General features: G+C 48.2%; 1 protein-coding gene and 1 long non-coding RNA gene across 2 annotated transcripts; one reads left to right on the top strand and one right to left on the bottom strand.

Annotated features, from left to right (window-relative positions):
* The first annotated feature begins 2,039 nt into the window (after window positions 1-2,039).
* On the top strand, window positions 2,040-12,302 carry FMOD (fibromodulin). Its single transcript, XM_019649604.1, has 3 exons — window positions 2,040-2,293; window positions 5,023-6,010; window positions 10,516-12,302. The coding sequence occupies exons 2-3, from the start codon at window positions 5,032-5,034 to the stop codon at window positions 10,665-10,667; spliced, it is 1,131 nt and encodes a 376-aa protein (XP_019505149.1). The 5' UTR covers window positions 2,040-2,293; window positions 5,023-5,031; the 3' UTR covers window positions 10,668-12,302.
* Window positions 7,300-10,259, bottom strand: LOC109386449 (uncharacterized). Its single transcript, XR_002124792.1, has 3 exons — window positions 10,178-10,259; window positions 9,496-9,660; window positions 7,300-7,543 (listed from the first exon to the last, which is right to left on the bottom strand). It is a non-coding gene; the product is annotated as an uncharacterized LOC109386449 (long non-coding RNA).
* Window positions 12,303-15,937: the final 3,635 nt, after the last annotated feature.

The raw sequence follows: 15,937 nt of genomic DNA, 5'->3' as shown, positions 1-15,937 counted from the left end.
TTGCATAGTCACAGGAGGTGGAGTGCAACATAGGGAATATTGTCAACAGAATTGTAACAGCTATATTCAGTGTCGGGGGGTAGTAGATTGGGGGGGTTATCACTTTGTGAAGGATGTAAATGTATAACTATTACATTGTTTTGTACATCTGAAACTAAATTAGAAAATAAAAATAATATGTGAGGATCGATAAGAAAAAAATAGAATTGCCATTTGATTGAGCAATTCCACTTCTGAACATATATCCAAAATAATTAAAAGCAGGGTCTCAAAGAAATATTTGTATGTATACCCATGTTCATAGCAACATTATTCACAATAGCAAAGAGGTAAAAGCAACCCAAATGTCCATTGATGGATAAATTAATAAACAAAATGTGGTATATTTATACCATAGAATAGTGTAGGAAGAAAATTCTTATACATGCTACAACATGGATGAAACTTGAGAGAATTATGCTAAGTGAAGTAAGTCAGGCAAAAAAGACAGCTACTGTATGATTCCACCTATATGAGGTATCTAAATTAGTCAAATTCACAGAAACAGAAAATAAAATGGAGGTTCCTAGGGGCTGGAGGTGGGAGGGTATGTGTAAAATGGGTAATTTTTGTTTAATGAATATAGAGTTTCAGATCTGAAAGATGAAAAAGTTCTGGCAACTGGTTGCACAACAATGTGAATATACTCAACACTTCTGAACTGTACACATAAAAACGATAAGATGGTAAATTTTGTTATATGGAATTTACCACAATTAAAACTAAAAACAACAAATAAATAAGTGTTTCTTCGAGGTTAGCATGAGGACATCAGTTGAGGAGACAGCATGTAGGACACATGAATTAATCTAAGCTACTGGGATTCTATGTGATCTAAATTCTAAGGTTCCCAAATGTTTTCTTCCAGCCCCCGAACTCCAAATTCTGACTCATACACTTAACTGTGTGCATCTCCACTAGAATACCTAACAAGCATCTCGAACTTAGCACATCCAAAGCATACTTTGGTTTTCCACCCAACTCTGTCTCTCCCCATCTTTCCAATGTCAGAAAATGGAGCTACCACCCATCCAGTTGCTCAAACTAAAAATCTAGGGCTCAATCTTGACTTCCCTAACTCCCCATATCTGCTCCATCTTCGGGGCTTGTCAGTTGCCTGTCTAAAAATACATCAGCCCTCTTCCACTGCACTAGGCCAGTCTGCCATCATTTCTCAATGAGGCGGGGCTGGTGCCTCCAGCTCCCACCCTGGCTCCGTTTCTCCATTTCTCCCACGTGCCTTTAGAAATGTGAATCAGATCCTGTTGCTTTTCCTGCTAAAACATGTTGTCTTTTAAACATTTAGAATTAAAAACTCAATCCATTCCATGGCCTAAAAGTTCCTTCCTGGTCTAGCTCCTGCTTACTACTCCGACCTCATTTTCCCCTTGTTCAGGGGGTCCACACTGTAAAGTGGGTTCAGCAGCAATCATCTCTCCCACATAGTGAGCATCAGCCATGTTCTAGGCCAGGCATCTCACACACAGCACCTCATAGAGTCCTGCTTTAACCCAACCTGGTATTAGAAACCCTAAGATAGCTGTGAAGATTAAATGAAAGTGTATGATGCTGGTGCACAGCAAGTGACCAACAAATGTTGGATTCCGTTCCTTTCCACTTGCTCCAATGGCAGGGAGAGAAACCCTGTACTCCAGGCAAGTCTACCCTGGTCAGGGAGAGAACTAGAGCCAGAGCCAGCTGTCCCTCTCTCTTAGCCACTAGCCGAAACACCAGGCAGTGGGAGGCGCTTGAGCAAGAACAGCACAAGGTGGGGGGCACAGGGGTAGCTGAAAGAGTTAATCAAGATGCCTCTTACCCAGCCCTGGCCCTCCCTATCCCGGCATCTGCTCTTGTGGGTTTAACGAGAAATCCAGGCACTTCGTGAGCCTGTACAAATAACTTCTAGGGCGCCACTAAGTCATTCAGCAGAAAGCGCCCCAGAGCTGCCAATGCTTCAGGGGAGATAGTGAGTGGAAAGAAGGTGGTTTTTATAGCGTCAGGCTCACAGAGGGATTTTGCGCGGTTGAGTGTGAGCTCCGCCCCTGCAGCAGAGCCGAAGAAGCCAGAATCCGGGAGTCTCAGCCCCTCTCTTCACAATATTTGATTAGGAATTTGGGGGCGGGCCCCTGGCCTGGCACAGACACCGACACTCTCGGTAGACACTCTCACTCCTGCTCTCTCTCACACACACTTTCTTCAACCCCAGGAGGCCAGACACAGGGACACGGTCACTCTCTGAAAGGTTCAACTCCAGGTAAGTGTAGTCATTTTACTTCAGTTTTTGTGCCTTGTAGTCCCATAAAGAAAATGAAGGAAAGGGGCTAGGGAGTAGGGAGAGGGCGGCAGGGAGGAGTCACTCCTCACTCTCCCTCTCTGGGCCATGACCCCAGGATGCTGGAGAGGGCAAAGGGGGTATAGAAAGAAGGGGCTCTAACATGCTCCCTTTGTCCTGCAGCTCCTTTTCTGGTTGTTGGGGGGATCTTCGATTCTCAGGCATGAAAAAGCGAAGGACCAGGTACTAGGGGAGCCAGCTCTGCCCTACTACTACTCATAAATGCCACCATCCTAGCCCTGTGTCCTTGTAGTGTCTCGTATAGAGGGGTTGTGGGACCTAAACACTGCTATCCGAGGGGGGTAGTTTTGTGTACTGTGTCTGAGTCAGGGAGGGGAGGTGGGGGAGGGGGCTGGGGTGAAAGGGAGAGAATAAGAAGTGTTGAGAGTTGACCATGTCCAGGGAGCTGTGAAGCAGGGGTCTAGTCCAGGGTGGGGGTGGCTTCTGGTATGACCTCCTCGACTCTGATAGGAGGGAGAGATGGCTCTCTAGAAGTGGAGAAATGAAAGAACAGTAATTACTCCTGAGTAAGAGTAAGCTCTCCCCAACTTAGAGTCCCAGTCCTAGAAACTTTCCACCATACAGAACTCTGAGCATAGGAGAGTCTCTAGCATTAGGGGGTAATTTAAGAATAGACAACCCTAGAACATTGCAAAGAGACGGGGGTGGGGGAAGGAGAGGCATATAAGGTCCCCACCAAGCCCTGTCAGCAGTCAGGGCTCTGAAGGAGAGGCCAAAGTGGGCAGGGTGCACAGCCCCTGGAAAGCTGAGTCTTAAAGAGGAAGGTGGCTCTTGTCTGCCAAGGTGCCCAGTCTGGAAGGAGACATAGAGACAGAGGTTCACTGTGCCAGCCTCCAGACAGCCACCGTGGTCCTGTAGCAGCCCAGGGCTATGCATGCAAAAATGCTCTGTTGGCAGTGGGCCGCTCCATCAGTCTTCTCTCCTGGCCAGAGCCAGGGCCCAACCAGTGTGCCCATGCAGTGGGCGATTGGGTCTGCTTCTCAGAAATACTGTAGTCTCTTTGTCTGAAGCCTCGGGCTGCCTGAGAATGAGCCAGGGTGTCTCTCCTCTGGGGCCCAGTGGCTGATGGGATGAAGCAGGCCTAAGAGAACCACTTTCAGGGGACCGGGAGATCTGGAGGAGTGGTGGCCAGAAAGTGACTAGATTGTCACAATCAGGGACCTTTCCATCAGTTCATTGGATTTGATGCTGGCTTTTAGACTCCTCTCTTTCTCCTATTCACAGCTACCAGCCCCAGCAAGGCCAAACGGCAACATGAGGGAAATATGTGACTTTTCTAGACCAAGAAAGGTTCTAAAGTTTCCCTGTCCAAGGGTGACACTCACGCCTTTGCTCACTGCTCATAGGGGCTGTGCAGTCCATTGGCTATAGATATTCAAAGCTGGGTGCCCAAGCCTGATAAGCCATCTTCCATCCCTCATCTTCCGTACCTTCAGATTCCCTCTCAGATGATACCAAGCCCACATTTCTCTTCACGCCTGCCTATTCTCATCTCACTGGCATGTACGCTCAAAGGCAACAGGCCGATGGCAGTGTGGGGGCCTTGATATGGAGGCTGGTAATCTAGATGTCACCACAGGTAGCTTGGGATGTTGGGGGTGGCGGGGAGGGTGCCAGAATCCCATTCTAAAGCCACATTCCCTCGGGCATACATGAGAATCTTCCATTCCTATTCCCTTTCTTAGCGTTCCTCATTCATTTCTCTTGGTCCCACGTGGCTCCTGCATACTGTCCACAGTGGCGATGAAGAGTGCTAACACTTTACTAGACACCAGAGAGGACAGCCAAGCGGACTGACTCAGACTGCATGCATTCAACCACTCTAGAAGACAAGTGCCATACCTGGGTGCCAGTGTCCCCAGTCTGGAGGGCATCTGTAACTGTTATATGAAAACCACGTGCCTGCCAAGTTCATGTGTATTCACAAACTGCTAACCTGAGAGATTTCTCACCCAGCAGACTGTTCTAGACGCTGGCACTTTGGAGGGTAGCCCAAGTCTCATGGTGGCTGCAGAGGGACCACACCCCTCCCCAAAGACTCAAAACCAGAAACTCTAAGCCTGCCCAAAAGACCAAAAGATCGTAAAGAAGTAGTTCAGATCTTCCCCTTTGCGGTCTCAAGCCACTTCTGGATGTTTCCCAGAGACATGGAAAGAGCTACAGGGCTTTTTCCTTGGACTCTTGGAAAATATTATTTGCCTGGGAAGTCCCACCTGGGACATGAATTCTGGCCTGAAGAGCACCTCACCTCTACCCGATAGGGATTGCTAATGGGCTCTCCAGCTGCCCCAACAGAACCTTCAGGTTGCTAGAAGCTCCAAGGGACCTGCCCCTCCAAAAAATGCAGTGCCCCCCCCATTCCAGTTCCTTCTAATCTCAAAGACTGCTGCTGTGACTCTATGACCAGGGGAAAGTGTGCCTAGCTCCCCTCACATAGCCAAGGTCCACCTAGACTGAGTGTCCAGAGCCAGCCCCGGGACGAGGCATGGAGGGAATGAGAGCAAGGCTCCTGCTCGCAGATGTCTGGTGCTAAGTCAGATCTGCACAGCTCAAAGCTTAAGGCTCACCCACTCTGCCTCCCTAGAGTCTCACTCATGCCTGCTTGCCCTGTTCTCTCTCCCTTCTTGCAGAGAGACAAAATGCAGTGGGCCTCCATCTTGCTGCTGGCAGGGCTCTGCTCCCTCTCCCAGGCCCAGTATGACGAAGATCCCCATTGGTGGTTCCACTACCTCCGCAGCCAGCAGTCCACCTACTACGATCCTTATGAGCCTTACCCTTATGAGCCCTATGAGCCTTACCCTTACGGTGTGGAGGAAGGTCCAGCCTATGCCTATGGCTCTCCACCCCCACCAGATCCCCGAGACTGCCCCCAAGAGTGCGACTGCCCACCCACCTTCCCCACGGCCATGTACTGTGACAACCGCAACCTCAAGTACCTGCCTTTCGTCCCCTCCCGCATGAAGTATGTCTACTTCCAGAACAACCAGATCTCCTCCATTCAGGAAGGCGTCTTCGACAATGCCACTGGGCTGCTCTGGATTGCTCTCCATGGCAACCAGATCACCAGTGATAAAGTGGGCAGGAAGGTTTTCTCTAAGCTGAGGCACCTGGAGAGGCTGTACCTGGACCACAACAACCTGACCCGGATGCCCGGCCCGCTGCCTCGATCCCTGCGGGAGCTCCATCTCGACCACAATCAGATCTCACGGGTCCCCAATAATGCTCTGGAGGGGCTGGAGAACCTCACAGCCTTGTATCTCCAACACAACGAGATCCAGGAAGTGGGCAGTGCGATGAGGGGCCTCCGGTCATTGATCTTGCTGGACCTGAGTTACAACCACCTTCGGAGGGTGCCTGATGGACTGCCCTCAGCCCTTGAGCAGCTGTACCTGGAGCACAACAACGTCTACTCCGTCCCTGACAGCTACTTCCGGGGGTCACCCAAGCTGCTGTACGTGCGGCTGTCCCACAACAGTCTCACCAACAATGGCCTGGCCTCCAACACCTTCAATTCCAGCAGCCTCCTTGAGCTGGACCTCTCCTACAACCAGCTGCAGAAGATCCCCCCAGTCAACACCAATCTGGAGAACCTCTACCTCCAAGGCAATAGGATTAATGGTGAGACCTTGGCAGAGGGGCATGGGGGAGTGGCTGTCTGTTTCATTGGAAAGACCCTATTCTGAGCGCTAGTGGCAATAGCAAATAGCAGCAGGGTCACCAAAGAGCACAGATGAAGCAACCTGAGAACGAAAGCCTTACACTTACACTAAATGGCAGTGCTAAGAACATTTAGTGGGGAGTGGGTTGGAATGGAAGAAGACTTCCCAGAAGAGGTAAGTTTCAATCTGGGTCTTGAGAGATACATGGGCATGGGCTGGAGGAACTCAGGATAGAGCCACTCTGGGAATAGGAATTGTCACAAACAAAGGAACCAGTCATTGAACAGGTCACCTGTAGGGGACAGCCAGGAAATTCATGTGTCTGAGAGGAAGGGGTTACGTATTGAGGAGCAATGAGAGATGAGTTTGGAAAGGTTTGGGAAGGGGCAGTTTATCGAGGCGGAGATTTCAGTTGAACTTCTAGGGTCCATCCTAGGAGGAAGGTGGGCTAAGAAACCGTGGCATCTGTACCTACTCACTGACCGAGAAGAGGATGCACTCTGTTTCCACATGATCTACTCCGGCCTCTACAGCCTGGTCTTGTGTTTGGGTGTTTATTTTTCAAACATAACAGCTGGTGGACAAGAATGCGAAGCCTCTCAGAGCTGAATGCGGTACTTGTTCTGGTCAGGTCTCCCTGGAGTGCAAGGAGCTCCTGGAGGCAGGGCAGAGGTCCCCCTAGGGTAACATGAACCTGACTACCACAAAGCCCTGGAATGGTGGGCAAGGACACTGGGATTCTTGTTTTCTAAGCACTTCCCTGCAGATGCCTAAAGGAACCAAAAGAGCTGCCTCTCTGCCTCTAAGAACTAAAATATTCATTTCAGATTGGATTACCTAGTTGCTTTTCTGTTCCTGCTCAGAATCTTGTGTTTAGAATGTGCCTACATTACTCCAGGGCCTCTGATATCTTAATCCCAGCTGAAAGGTCCTGAGTCAGCATTTAACCTCACTTCCCCTGTCAGCAAAGTCCCCCTCTCCCTGGGGAAAGAAGGACTCATTAATGACCACTGACAAAGGGCTCTGAAGTGGAGCTTACTGACAGCAAACAGCACAACACTGATAGGGACTGAGTCATCACCCTGTCCCTCTCCATCCTTTTTCCCCCTGCACTCAGGGAACAGATCAGTCACTTGGCAAAATGTTAATAAGCTGGACAGCCCTCTGAATGAGAGAGGCACCAGTCCCCAAGGCTGACAGTGGGGCAAGAAAGGTGAAGAGGTGTCTGGTCCTCTTGTTTGAAGTGCAAGACACCATCATGTACAGTGCAAACTATTTTGCCTTTAAAGTCTCTCTTCCTTTGGGGATTTTCTTATTCTGAAGGAGGTAGTTCTCTAAGATGTTGCATGCCACAAAAGGTTTGATATTTGCCCATAGCTGTCCATCATTCCACCAGAAGTCATCACTACTTACATGCCACCCACTCTGAATCCAGGAGGATTGTCACATCAGAAATGTCATGTTGTATGCTGTGCTTCGTCAGAGCTTGACCCTGAAAATGTGACAGCAAAGAGCAGCTGTCATGGAAAAGAACCCATTAGTTACTGCCTAACTATATAATCAGAGAAACTTGGGGTGGGAATGGCTCCATCACAGCACCTGTCACCACTCGGCCTTCATGCAGAACCACACCTGCAGTTCAAATATGAGGTGGTCCACCCTTTCCAAAAGCTCTGCCGAAGATAGAACTGCTACAGTAAAGTGTCACAAGGTCTTGCAAGAAAGTTCTCCCTTAAAATTTTCAGTGTCTACCCCAATACCTTCTTGTGCAATTTAAGCCAAATCCTCTTTATCTAGTTATCGGTCTCTCTTCTAGACTTCTCTTTAGGCAAAATAACACCAATTACTTATTTATCTTAATTAGCAAATTAATACATGGAAAGTATTTGGTCCAGGTCCTGGCATATAACTGAAAAAGCAATACATGATTACTATTATTATTAGCTTTTCTTCTTATTGTCACTTTGAAGTTGACAAACATAGCTTTATTTTACGTTTTGCATTGCAAAGATGGGGAAACTGAGACACACAGAAGGAAAGCTGTCTCTCCAGGTCACCCAGACTATGTAGTACAGCACACTGAACCCCTGCTTTCAATATCCAAGGACATAGAGCTGGCATCTCTGGGTGAGAACATAAGTATCTCTCTGATTCAGACCACCAGCAGGGAAGACAGCTGCCCAAGCTCAGCCCCTCTCCCAGGGCAAATGAGAGGGAGGTCTCCCTGCACAGCCTGTCAAGGACTGAGGTGGGGGTGGGGGTGAAGGTGGGATTGAAGCAACCCTCTCAGAAAGGAGCCAAAAGAAGCACAGGAATGAAAGGGTGTTCAGGGGGAAAGGCCCGTCCTCTCCCTCCCCTTCTTTCTTCCATGACTATATCCCTCAGTTTTTCCAGCCTGGCAACAGCCAGGGAACACAGCTCGGAATGTTATTCAGTAGCTTTGGGATCCAGTGGAGCAGGGCGGGTATACCAGGAGGAATTTGGAAAGACTTATGTCAGTATTTAATCTGGGCTGGAAAGTGTCCTCAGAGTCTCCAAGCAGAAGCCCTGTCTATTCATGAGCTTGGGGAAGACACACAGGGGAGCTCACAGTGCCCAATGTGTGGATAGAATCTACACACTGTGTGTCCAGCAGCCCCCAAGTACTCCTATATTTACATATGCAGAGTTGGAACCCAGGATTTGAGCAGACAGCCTGAGGGCTCCAGGCAGGGGTAGAGAATCTACCACAGGATCCCTAGCACAATCCCAAACAGGGTGGGAATGATACTTAAGCTGGGCCACTTTACTTCTCCCCAGTCCACCCCACTCAACCTCTTCTATGCAAACACCATAGACTCAGCCCCTGGGCTTCACTCTGCCCCCAACCTGCTCACTCAGAGCCCAACTGATCTATCCCCTGAAACCAGAAAGGAAACATCCAAAAGCACTTCAGATTTTCTCTCACACCCCTTCCCCGCCACCACCAGTAGTATCCAAAGCAGCGTATCTCTCATCTCCCCACTCTTCCCAGCGTCTCATTATTCTTTGGGGCTGGATTTTCTATCTTACATTTGCAGTACAAATTAATTGGCTGCAGCCTCACCCCATCTCCTCTTGGTCAGTTCTCAACAGAGATTGGAAACAATCGGTAGTGCTAATTTAAAAACAACTTCATCAGCCTGTTTAAGCTCTTTATACTGTTTTTCTTTGCAACCTTCATTTTCACCCCCTATAACCTCTCCCTCCACAAAACCCTCCACAAAGCCCTCCACAGTTGCCCCTTGGGGAGAGAGTCAGAAAGCCTTCCTCCCATTCCTGCTGCCCAGCTCCTGACCATGGCAAGCTGATAAGCATCTCTGATGGGCGCAAAAGCAAGCCCTGCTCTGGGTCTGCCCGCATGTTACAAACCACCCAGGTGTACCGCGATCCTACCCTTAAGACCCAACAGAGACTGTCACTCACATGAGAAATCTTTCTGAAGCTCTCATGCACCACGTTGAAAGAGCCGAAGAGGCCTCAGAGCTTTTCTGTGGTGACTTTTGTCGTCCTTGCTGGAGTTTTAACTAAGTTATTGGTTTTATCCTGTCAAGTTCCTGACCCAGCAGGCTCAAGAGGTGGTTGATTTATCTAAGGGGACAACCAGAGGGAGAAGAGAGTAAAAGTCAGCAGAAGGATTTACATTAAAACCAAACAGAACTATAGTACCTATTAGGGTTGCAAGGTTTGCAGAAGGGGAAGCTTCAAAAGGGAGGGATTCTTTAGAGATTTTTTTTTAAGGGTAAACTGTAATCATATAAGATGCAGGAGACGGGGAAATATGTATCTGACTTTTGAGGTCCATCGCAGCCCCATTCATCTGTGAATTTCCTTCTCCTTGAACCTCAGAGCCTTACTCACTCTGGTAGTACTCGAAATAGAGATGTGCAACCCCCTCAAAGCTCTGGCATGCAGAGACACTTGTCTCTCTGCTCAGGCGTTCTCACTTTAATTTCCTGCCACTTTCTCTATCTGAAAAGCGGCAGAAGATATTCCAGATTTAAGTTCCTCCATTTCCTCGTCTTCCTTCTCAAAACAATTCAGCAAAGCCCTCCCTCTCCAAAAGCAATCAAGTGCTTCCAAGCTGCAAGGGTCGGTCTTTGATTACCTTCTGCTTCCCCCTGCTGCACACAAAGGGAAGAGATCAGGCTCTGGCTGGAAGGACACTCAAGGACGCTCCAGGATCTAGAGTTCTGTCCAGGCTGGGCGTGGTAAGAGATGGAGTAGCAGACACGGCAGAGGCCCCACTCTATTGCTTTGTTCCGCCCCCTAGTGGCGCGAGTCGATATGACTCCGATCCTAGAAAATGCTTGCCCCACCCAGCCAAGTTCCTGCCCTCTCATCAAGCTATTTAGGCCGCTGCACAGAGGCTATCTGGCCTCGCTGTGGATCTGGGTCTGTGATCCGGCCTTGCCTCACCCACCCACGTCCCTCTTGTTCCCACAGAGTTTTCCATCAGCAGCTTCTGCACCGTGGTGGACCTCATGAACTTCTCGAAGCTGCAGGTGCTGCGTCTGGACGGGAACGAGATCCAGCGCAACGCAATGCCTGTGGACGCGCCCCTCTGCCTGCGCCTGGCCAGCCTCATCGAGATCTGAGCGGGCCTCGCACTGGGCTCGGGGCCTAGAGCCTCACGCCCCGCTGCATTTGGCTTGATGATTTGGTTTGGCTTTTGCTGGAAGGTCTAAGACAGACCACGTGACAGAACTCCATGGGCTCCCCTGTAGTCTTCTTCCCTATAGTCAGGGTCAAGTGGGATGAGGGGACAGGCAGCCTTCTGCTGAAGGACATGGCCCAAACTCTCTTTTCCAGGACCGAAGTGGCGGCAGAGGGAGTAATCCCTGACAGTCCCAATGTCAGACACCTTACTACCCTAAAATGCTTCCTGATAATCTAGTGTTGTGAACTTGAAAAGTTGCTTGAGCATACTATTGTACATAACCTACTTTTCCAACAATCCCTGACTCTCTGAGCAGCGCTTGACAGCTCTCCCACACGTCTGTCTGGTCATGCAGTTCCTCTGGGCTTGCACTCGCTGCTCCTCAGAATATACCTCTTGCCCAAATGCCTCCTCCTAGCTCCACCTCATCCATTCAACTTGCTCCACAGACATCTCTTCTATGCCTTTAGACAGAGGCAAAAGACCCCAAGGCATGCGGGCATCTGCCTGTGCAGAGAACCCACATTTGTATCTGAGGTTGGAAGGACACCCAGCATCACCTCTGCAACTCCCTAGCCTCACACCGTGAAAGCCACCAGATTAGTGATCACCAGTATGATGACAATATTCAGGGCATGATGTGGGAGGAGACAACCAACTTGGGGCTTTGATAAATACATGGGGCTATACTTCAGCAGTCAGGCAGCTCTTTGAAGGTAAATCAGATTTCAAAAGAGGAAAGGTCAGACCAAATCGACTGGACTGAGGAGGCAGCCCCAGTAGATCCACTCTTGCCCAGCACTCTCCGCATTGCCAACAGCTCCCTACTTGGGTCTTTATCCTTAAAGGTGGACACCATGTGGTTCTCAAAGCATGAGAACAGTAGTTTGTCCTCTCCTCTTATCCTTGCACGAAGGTCTGCATCCTGCCCTGGACTTACCTGCTAGCCCAAAGGAGGAGGCTGTGTTTCGTCTGTATTGATTTGTCCCAGGGCCACAGTTAATAGTACCAGTCTGGCTGGAGAAGCTCACTGGGTCCGTGAAGCCCAGGTGAGGCACCCAACTCTTGCCTGTGCTGAGCATAAAACCTGCTTCCGCATCTCTGAGCTACACCCTCATTACTGAAGATGCCTGTCGCTTTATAGCTTAGCTGGTGAGCATTAAATTCTTCCATTTCTGAAAGGTAATGTTGCCTGGGGCCTAACCCTCCTTTTCTTTAGGGCACCATGGGGATGGAGCCATCTGGGCAGCTAGCCCTAGCCTGGCCCCTGCCCAGATGCCATTATGTCCCTAATACTGCGTGCTTTGAAGTGGCTTCCTCAAGAAGTGGGAGTTGGGGGGTGAGGGTGGGGGTCCTTGGACTATGTTCTTGGCTCTAGACCCTGAAATCCATAAAAGCCAAACCATCTCATTTCAACAAAGGAGCTCTGATGTGAGGGGACGGCTGCCCCCGCCCCAGGGCTCTTCAGAAAGCATCTGCATGTGAACACCATCATGCCTCTATAAAGGATCCTTATTACAGGAAAAGCATGATTGGTGGTTAACCTGACCAATAAAGTTATTTTACAATTGCATCTGCAAGAATGGAGTCATTGAAGGCTGACACAGAAGGATTACTTTAAGAGGACCTAGTGGAGTCCTCAGGCAGGAAAAGCCCACTTTCTCATCTATTCTGCTTGGGCAGATGTACAACAGCTAAGGGGTTTTTAAAAATCGCCTGGATAAAAGCTCTAGTTAGCATACTTTGTACATTGGAAGTTATTCTTTAAGTCTAGCTTCCATCCCTCTAGGTACACATTTCCTTCCATTTGGTCCCCAAGAGATAAAGAACAACTGTGTTTTTTCAACATTTTAACATTTTTCTCCTTCCACCATCCTCCCTTGTCAAACCAGTAATTCTGAGTCTGGCTTGTCCTCAGTATTATTGTCTTAACCTCTCCTGCTCTCTAGTGGCAACTGTGCAGAACTGGCGGCAGCTGGGCTCTGCAAAGCCCAGTTGGGCCTGGAAAAGGAAAATAAGCATTCAGAGTCCATCCCGTCTTTCATTCATCCTCTCCATGCACATTTCTTGAAAGCATTTAAGTGCTAGATTTTGTGTTAGGTGCTTAACAAGCATTATAGAAGTTAAGAGGGCAGCCTACGCTTGCTCTTTCGGGACAATCCACTATTTTCTAATAGAGAAATAACATACTTATTGAGCACTAATATATTCTATGAAATTCTGTGCCAAGTATGTTACAAATGTTATAACTCCATCTGAAGCCAGGATAAACTAATTTGATTACAAATCTCTGGAGCAAGAGCTAAGTGGGAATGTGAGTGTGTAAAAGATCAGAAGGAAATCATGACTAAAGTCCTCTCTGCAAAGACAGCATGTTCAGTACATCGTGAAGGAGACATGGCCATATAGGCAGGGGTCCAGCCAAGCTAAAAGAAAGAATCCTGTCATTTTAATTTTGCTCCTTAGCAACTCCCATGAACATCCCAACCAAGATAGCGCAGGGGGACGAGCTGGAGCCCTCCTTTCTAAATCCAGTGCCGCTCAAGAACATAGTGAGGGTGGACTGACTGCCCATCAGGCTCGGTTGGCTCTTTCCCTTTAGGTACCATTTGATCAGTACTTATTATGTGTTAGGTGCTTTCCTTATGTCACTTCATTAGCATTCCTAACTATTCTATGTCAGAGGTACTGGTATTTTCACTATTTTACAGAAGAGGGAACTGAAGTACAAAAAGGCTGAGGTCACTCAGGAAGGAGGCACCAAGGCCAGGATCTGACCCCAGGCCACCTGTCTCCCTGGCCTGTCAATCTTGCTATACTGTTTCTACTGTGCAAACATGGATAGCGCTGTGTTACTGGTAAAAGCAGGACCACTAGGAATGTGGAGAGGCTTGGTGGTGGATGGGGTGTCATTAGGTGGAGGGAAACCATCTGACTTTATTTTTTGTGGACCTAAATCCATTCTGTTAGCATTCGCAGTCTCTTTATGAATTTTCCAATTCAAGTTCACTCTTCATCAATAAGTGTTTACTGAGTGTCCTTGGGCAGGCACTGGGGATACTGCAGAGAACAAAAGCCAACAGCCCCACCCTATGGGGTTTACAGTCTGGTCCAGTGATAAACAATGAACAAAAACATCACCGCAGGGATTGTGTAGTTAACAAACTGAGGAGGAGCTGTGAAGGAGACAGGAGCACAGGTCTACACAGGATTATCATGGAGCCTGACCTAGACTGGAGGTTTGGGCTAGAAACTCAGATATGGAGGCAGAGTGAAGTTATCCAGATGAGGAGATGGGAGCGGGCAGTCCAGCAGAGATAACAGCATGTATAAACACCCTAATGCAGGAGGAAGCTTTGAGAGGCTGAAAGACAGCAAAAATGGCTGAAGCACAGAGAATGAAGAAGATATTTGCAAGCTATGAGGCTGGAGCTGTCGGCAGGGGCAAAAACACGTATTGCCTTGATTCTTTTATTTCAGACACAAGTACCAAGAAACTTCACCCACAACCCTAACCTGCTATCCAAGGGCCTGCGTTTAACAGTCTCATAGTTCTGCCTTCCAACCACTAGTGGGCAGCATCTCACTTCGCATCATTAGAGGCTTTTCTGAAACTTAAAAGGCTTCAGTCCGTGCTCCCGTTCTCCCAACCTGCTCTGATAGCACCTAGCCCCGCTGGACACCTACCAAAAATCAAGAACCCAGAAAGCACGGTGTAACCAGGGGTCTTGATCTTGTGTGCTGTGGACCCCTTTCACAGTCCGGTGAAGCCTATATTTTTAAAGGCATAAAATAAAATACATAGGATTACAAAAGAAACAACTTACATTGAAATACAGTTATAAAGATGTAAAACATATAGATTTTTATATAGTACTATATTTTTATTAATGTACTAAATAGCAAGATCTATCAACAAGTCTAACTACATTCATTTCAAAGTGCTGCCGAGCATACACGCCACATGCAAGTATTTGCAGTAACTGTAATGTGATATAAAATCACCTCTGATTCCAGTTGGTGACAAAGCTTCAGGTATTGCTAATACTGTTGTGGTTTGTTACCTTCATAATTGAAGGGAATGCTAAATTTTAGTTAGTTGTGTGAGAAATAAATATACAGTGTTTTCTCATCCAAGTTCATGGACCTCTCTAAGTTAAGCCATGAAAAGACAGGCAGGAACCTGGATACTGAGAAAAGCTGGAAGAGAAGGCAAGTCATGGTCTTTTCTCTGAGTGCAGCTCAGTCTACTCGACGAATTTTTCCCGGATGCAAAACCCTGAGCCAGACAATGTGTCACTAGTTGGTACATTTAGGATATGAAAGAATGAATGTAGAGCTCAAGGTACTTGCTGTGGAGTTTGATGGAGAGAATAATAAGTAACATGGATTTTGCCTTCGCCACTTTTAAAAGAACACATGAGGCACTTTGATGTAAGCTCCGAAGGAAGTTTATGGACAAAATGTATCCTTTTTTTTTTAAGAGGAAGGAATGATGAGAGCTGGGGTGGCCAGCAAAGCTGCAGGCGCAGCCCCAAGCACCCTCTCCCTGGGGGGCTAGGAACCACTCCTTTATTGGCTAGCTCAGCCATTCGTTCCACCAAGCACTTGGGCGCAGGGTCCACAGCTCGGAAGCGTGTGTCATCAGGAGACTCAGTATCCTGTGTAGACCTTCTCAGACTCTCCCAGAACGTACTCTGCCTCAGACTGATGGAAGCTGCCTCCACCAGCTAAGCCTCTGGGTGACCCAGGCCACCATGTTGTGCCCAATGGGGAGCAAACACATTGCTCAATCTCATGGCAGCCCAAGTTTCCAGAGCAGCAATCCTTCCTGGAAACTAGGTCATGCCCTGGGGACAGAGCCCACATATGTTTTGAGAGAACAGAAGAGACTGCGCCAAGGCCCTGGCTTCCCCATGTAGGGCAGGGAGCAGAAAAGAGGGGGTGAAAGCTAGCATAGAAAAGCTGAAATGGACAAAAGAACAACGCAGATTCTGCCCAATCACGCTGGGCTCCCACAAAAATTACAAACAGTAAATATGATTGTGTTGCTCCCACCTACGTGTCTGGGTTGCCAACTACGCTCAGAAAAGAAAAAAAAAAACAGAATTACACTTGACCCAGTTTAAGAAATAACAGGATATGGGTCAGAGTCACAAGAAGAGATAACGAGACCTACCTATATAAGCAAAAGCATTGAAAAGCAGT

Source organism: Hipposideros armiger, unplaced genomic scaffold (assembly GCF_001890085.2).
Source record: "Hipposideros armiger isolate ML-2016 unplaced genomic scaffold, ASM189008v1 scaffold_134, whole genome shotgun sequence".
In the NCBI taxonomy this organism is placed as follows: domain Eukaryota; kingdom Metazoa; phylum Chordata; class Mammalia; order Chiroptera; family Hipposideridae; genus Hipposideros; species Hipposideros armiger.
The sequence above is the reverse complement of the archived record's forward strand: the minus strand, read 5'-3'. Positions and strand labels throughout refer to the sequence as shown.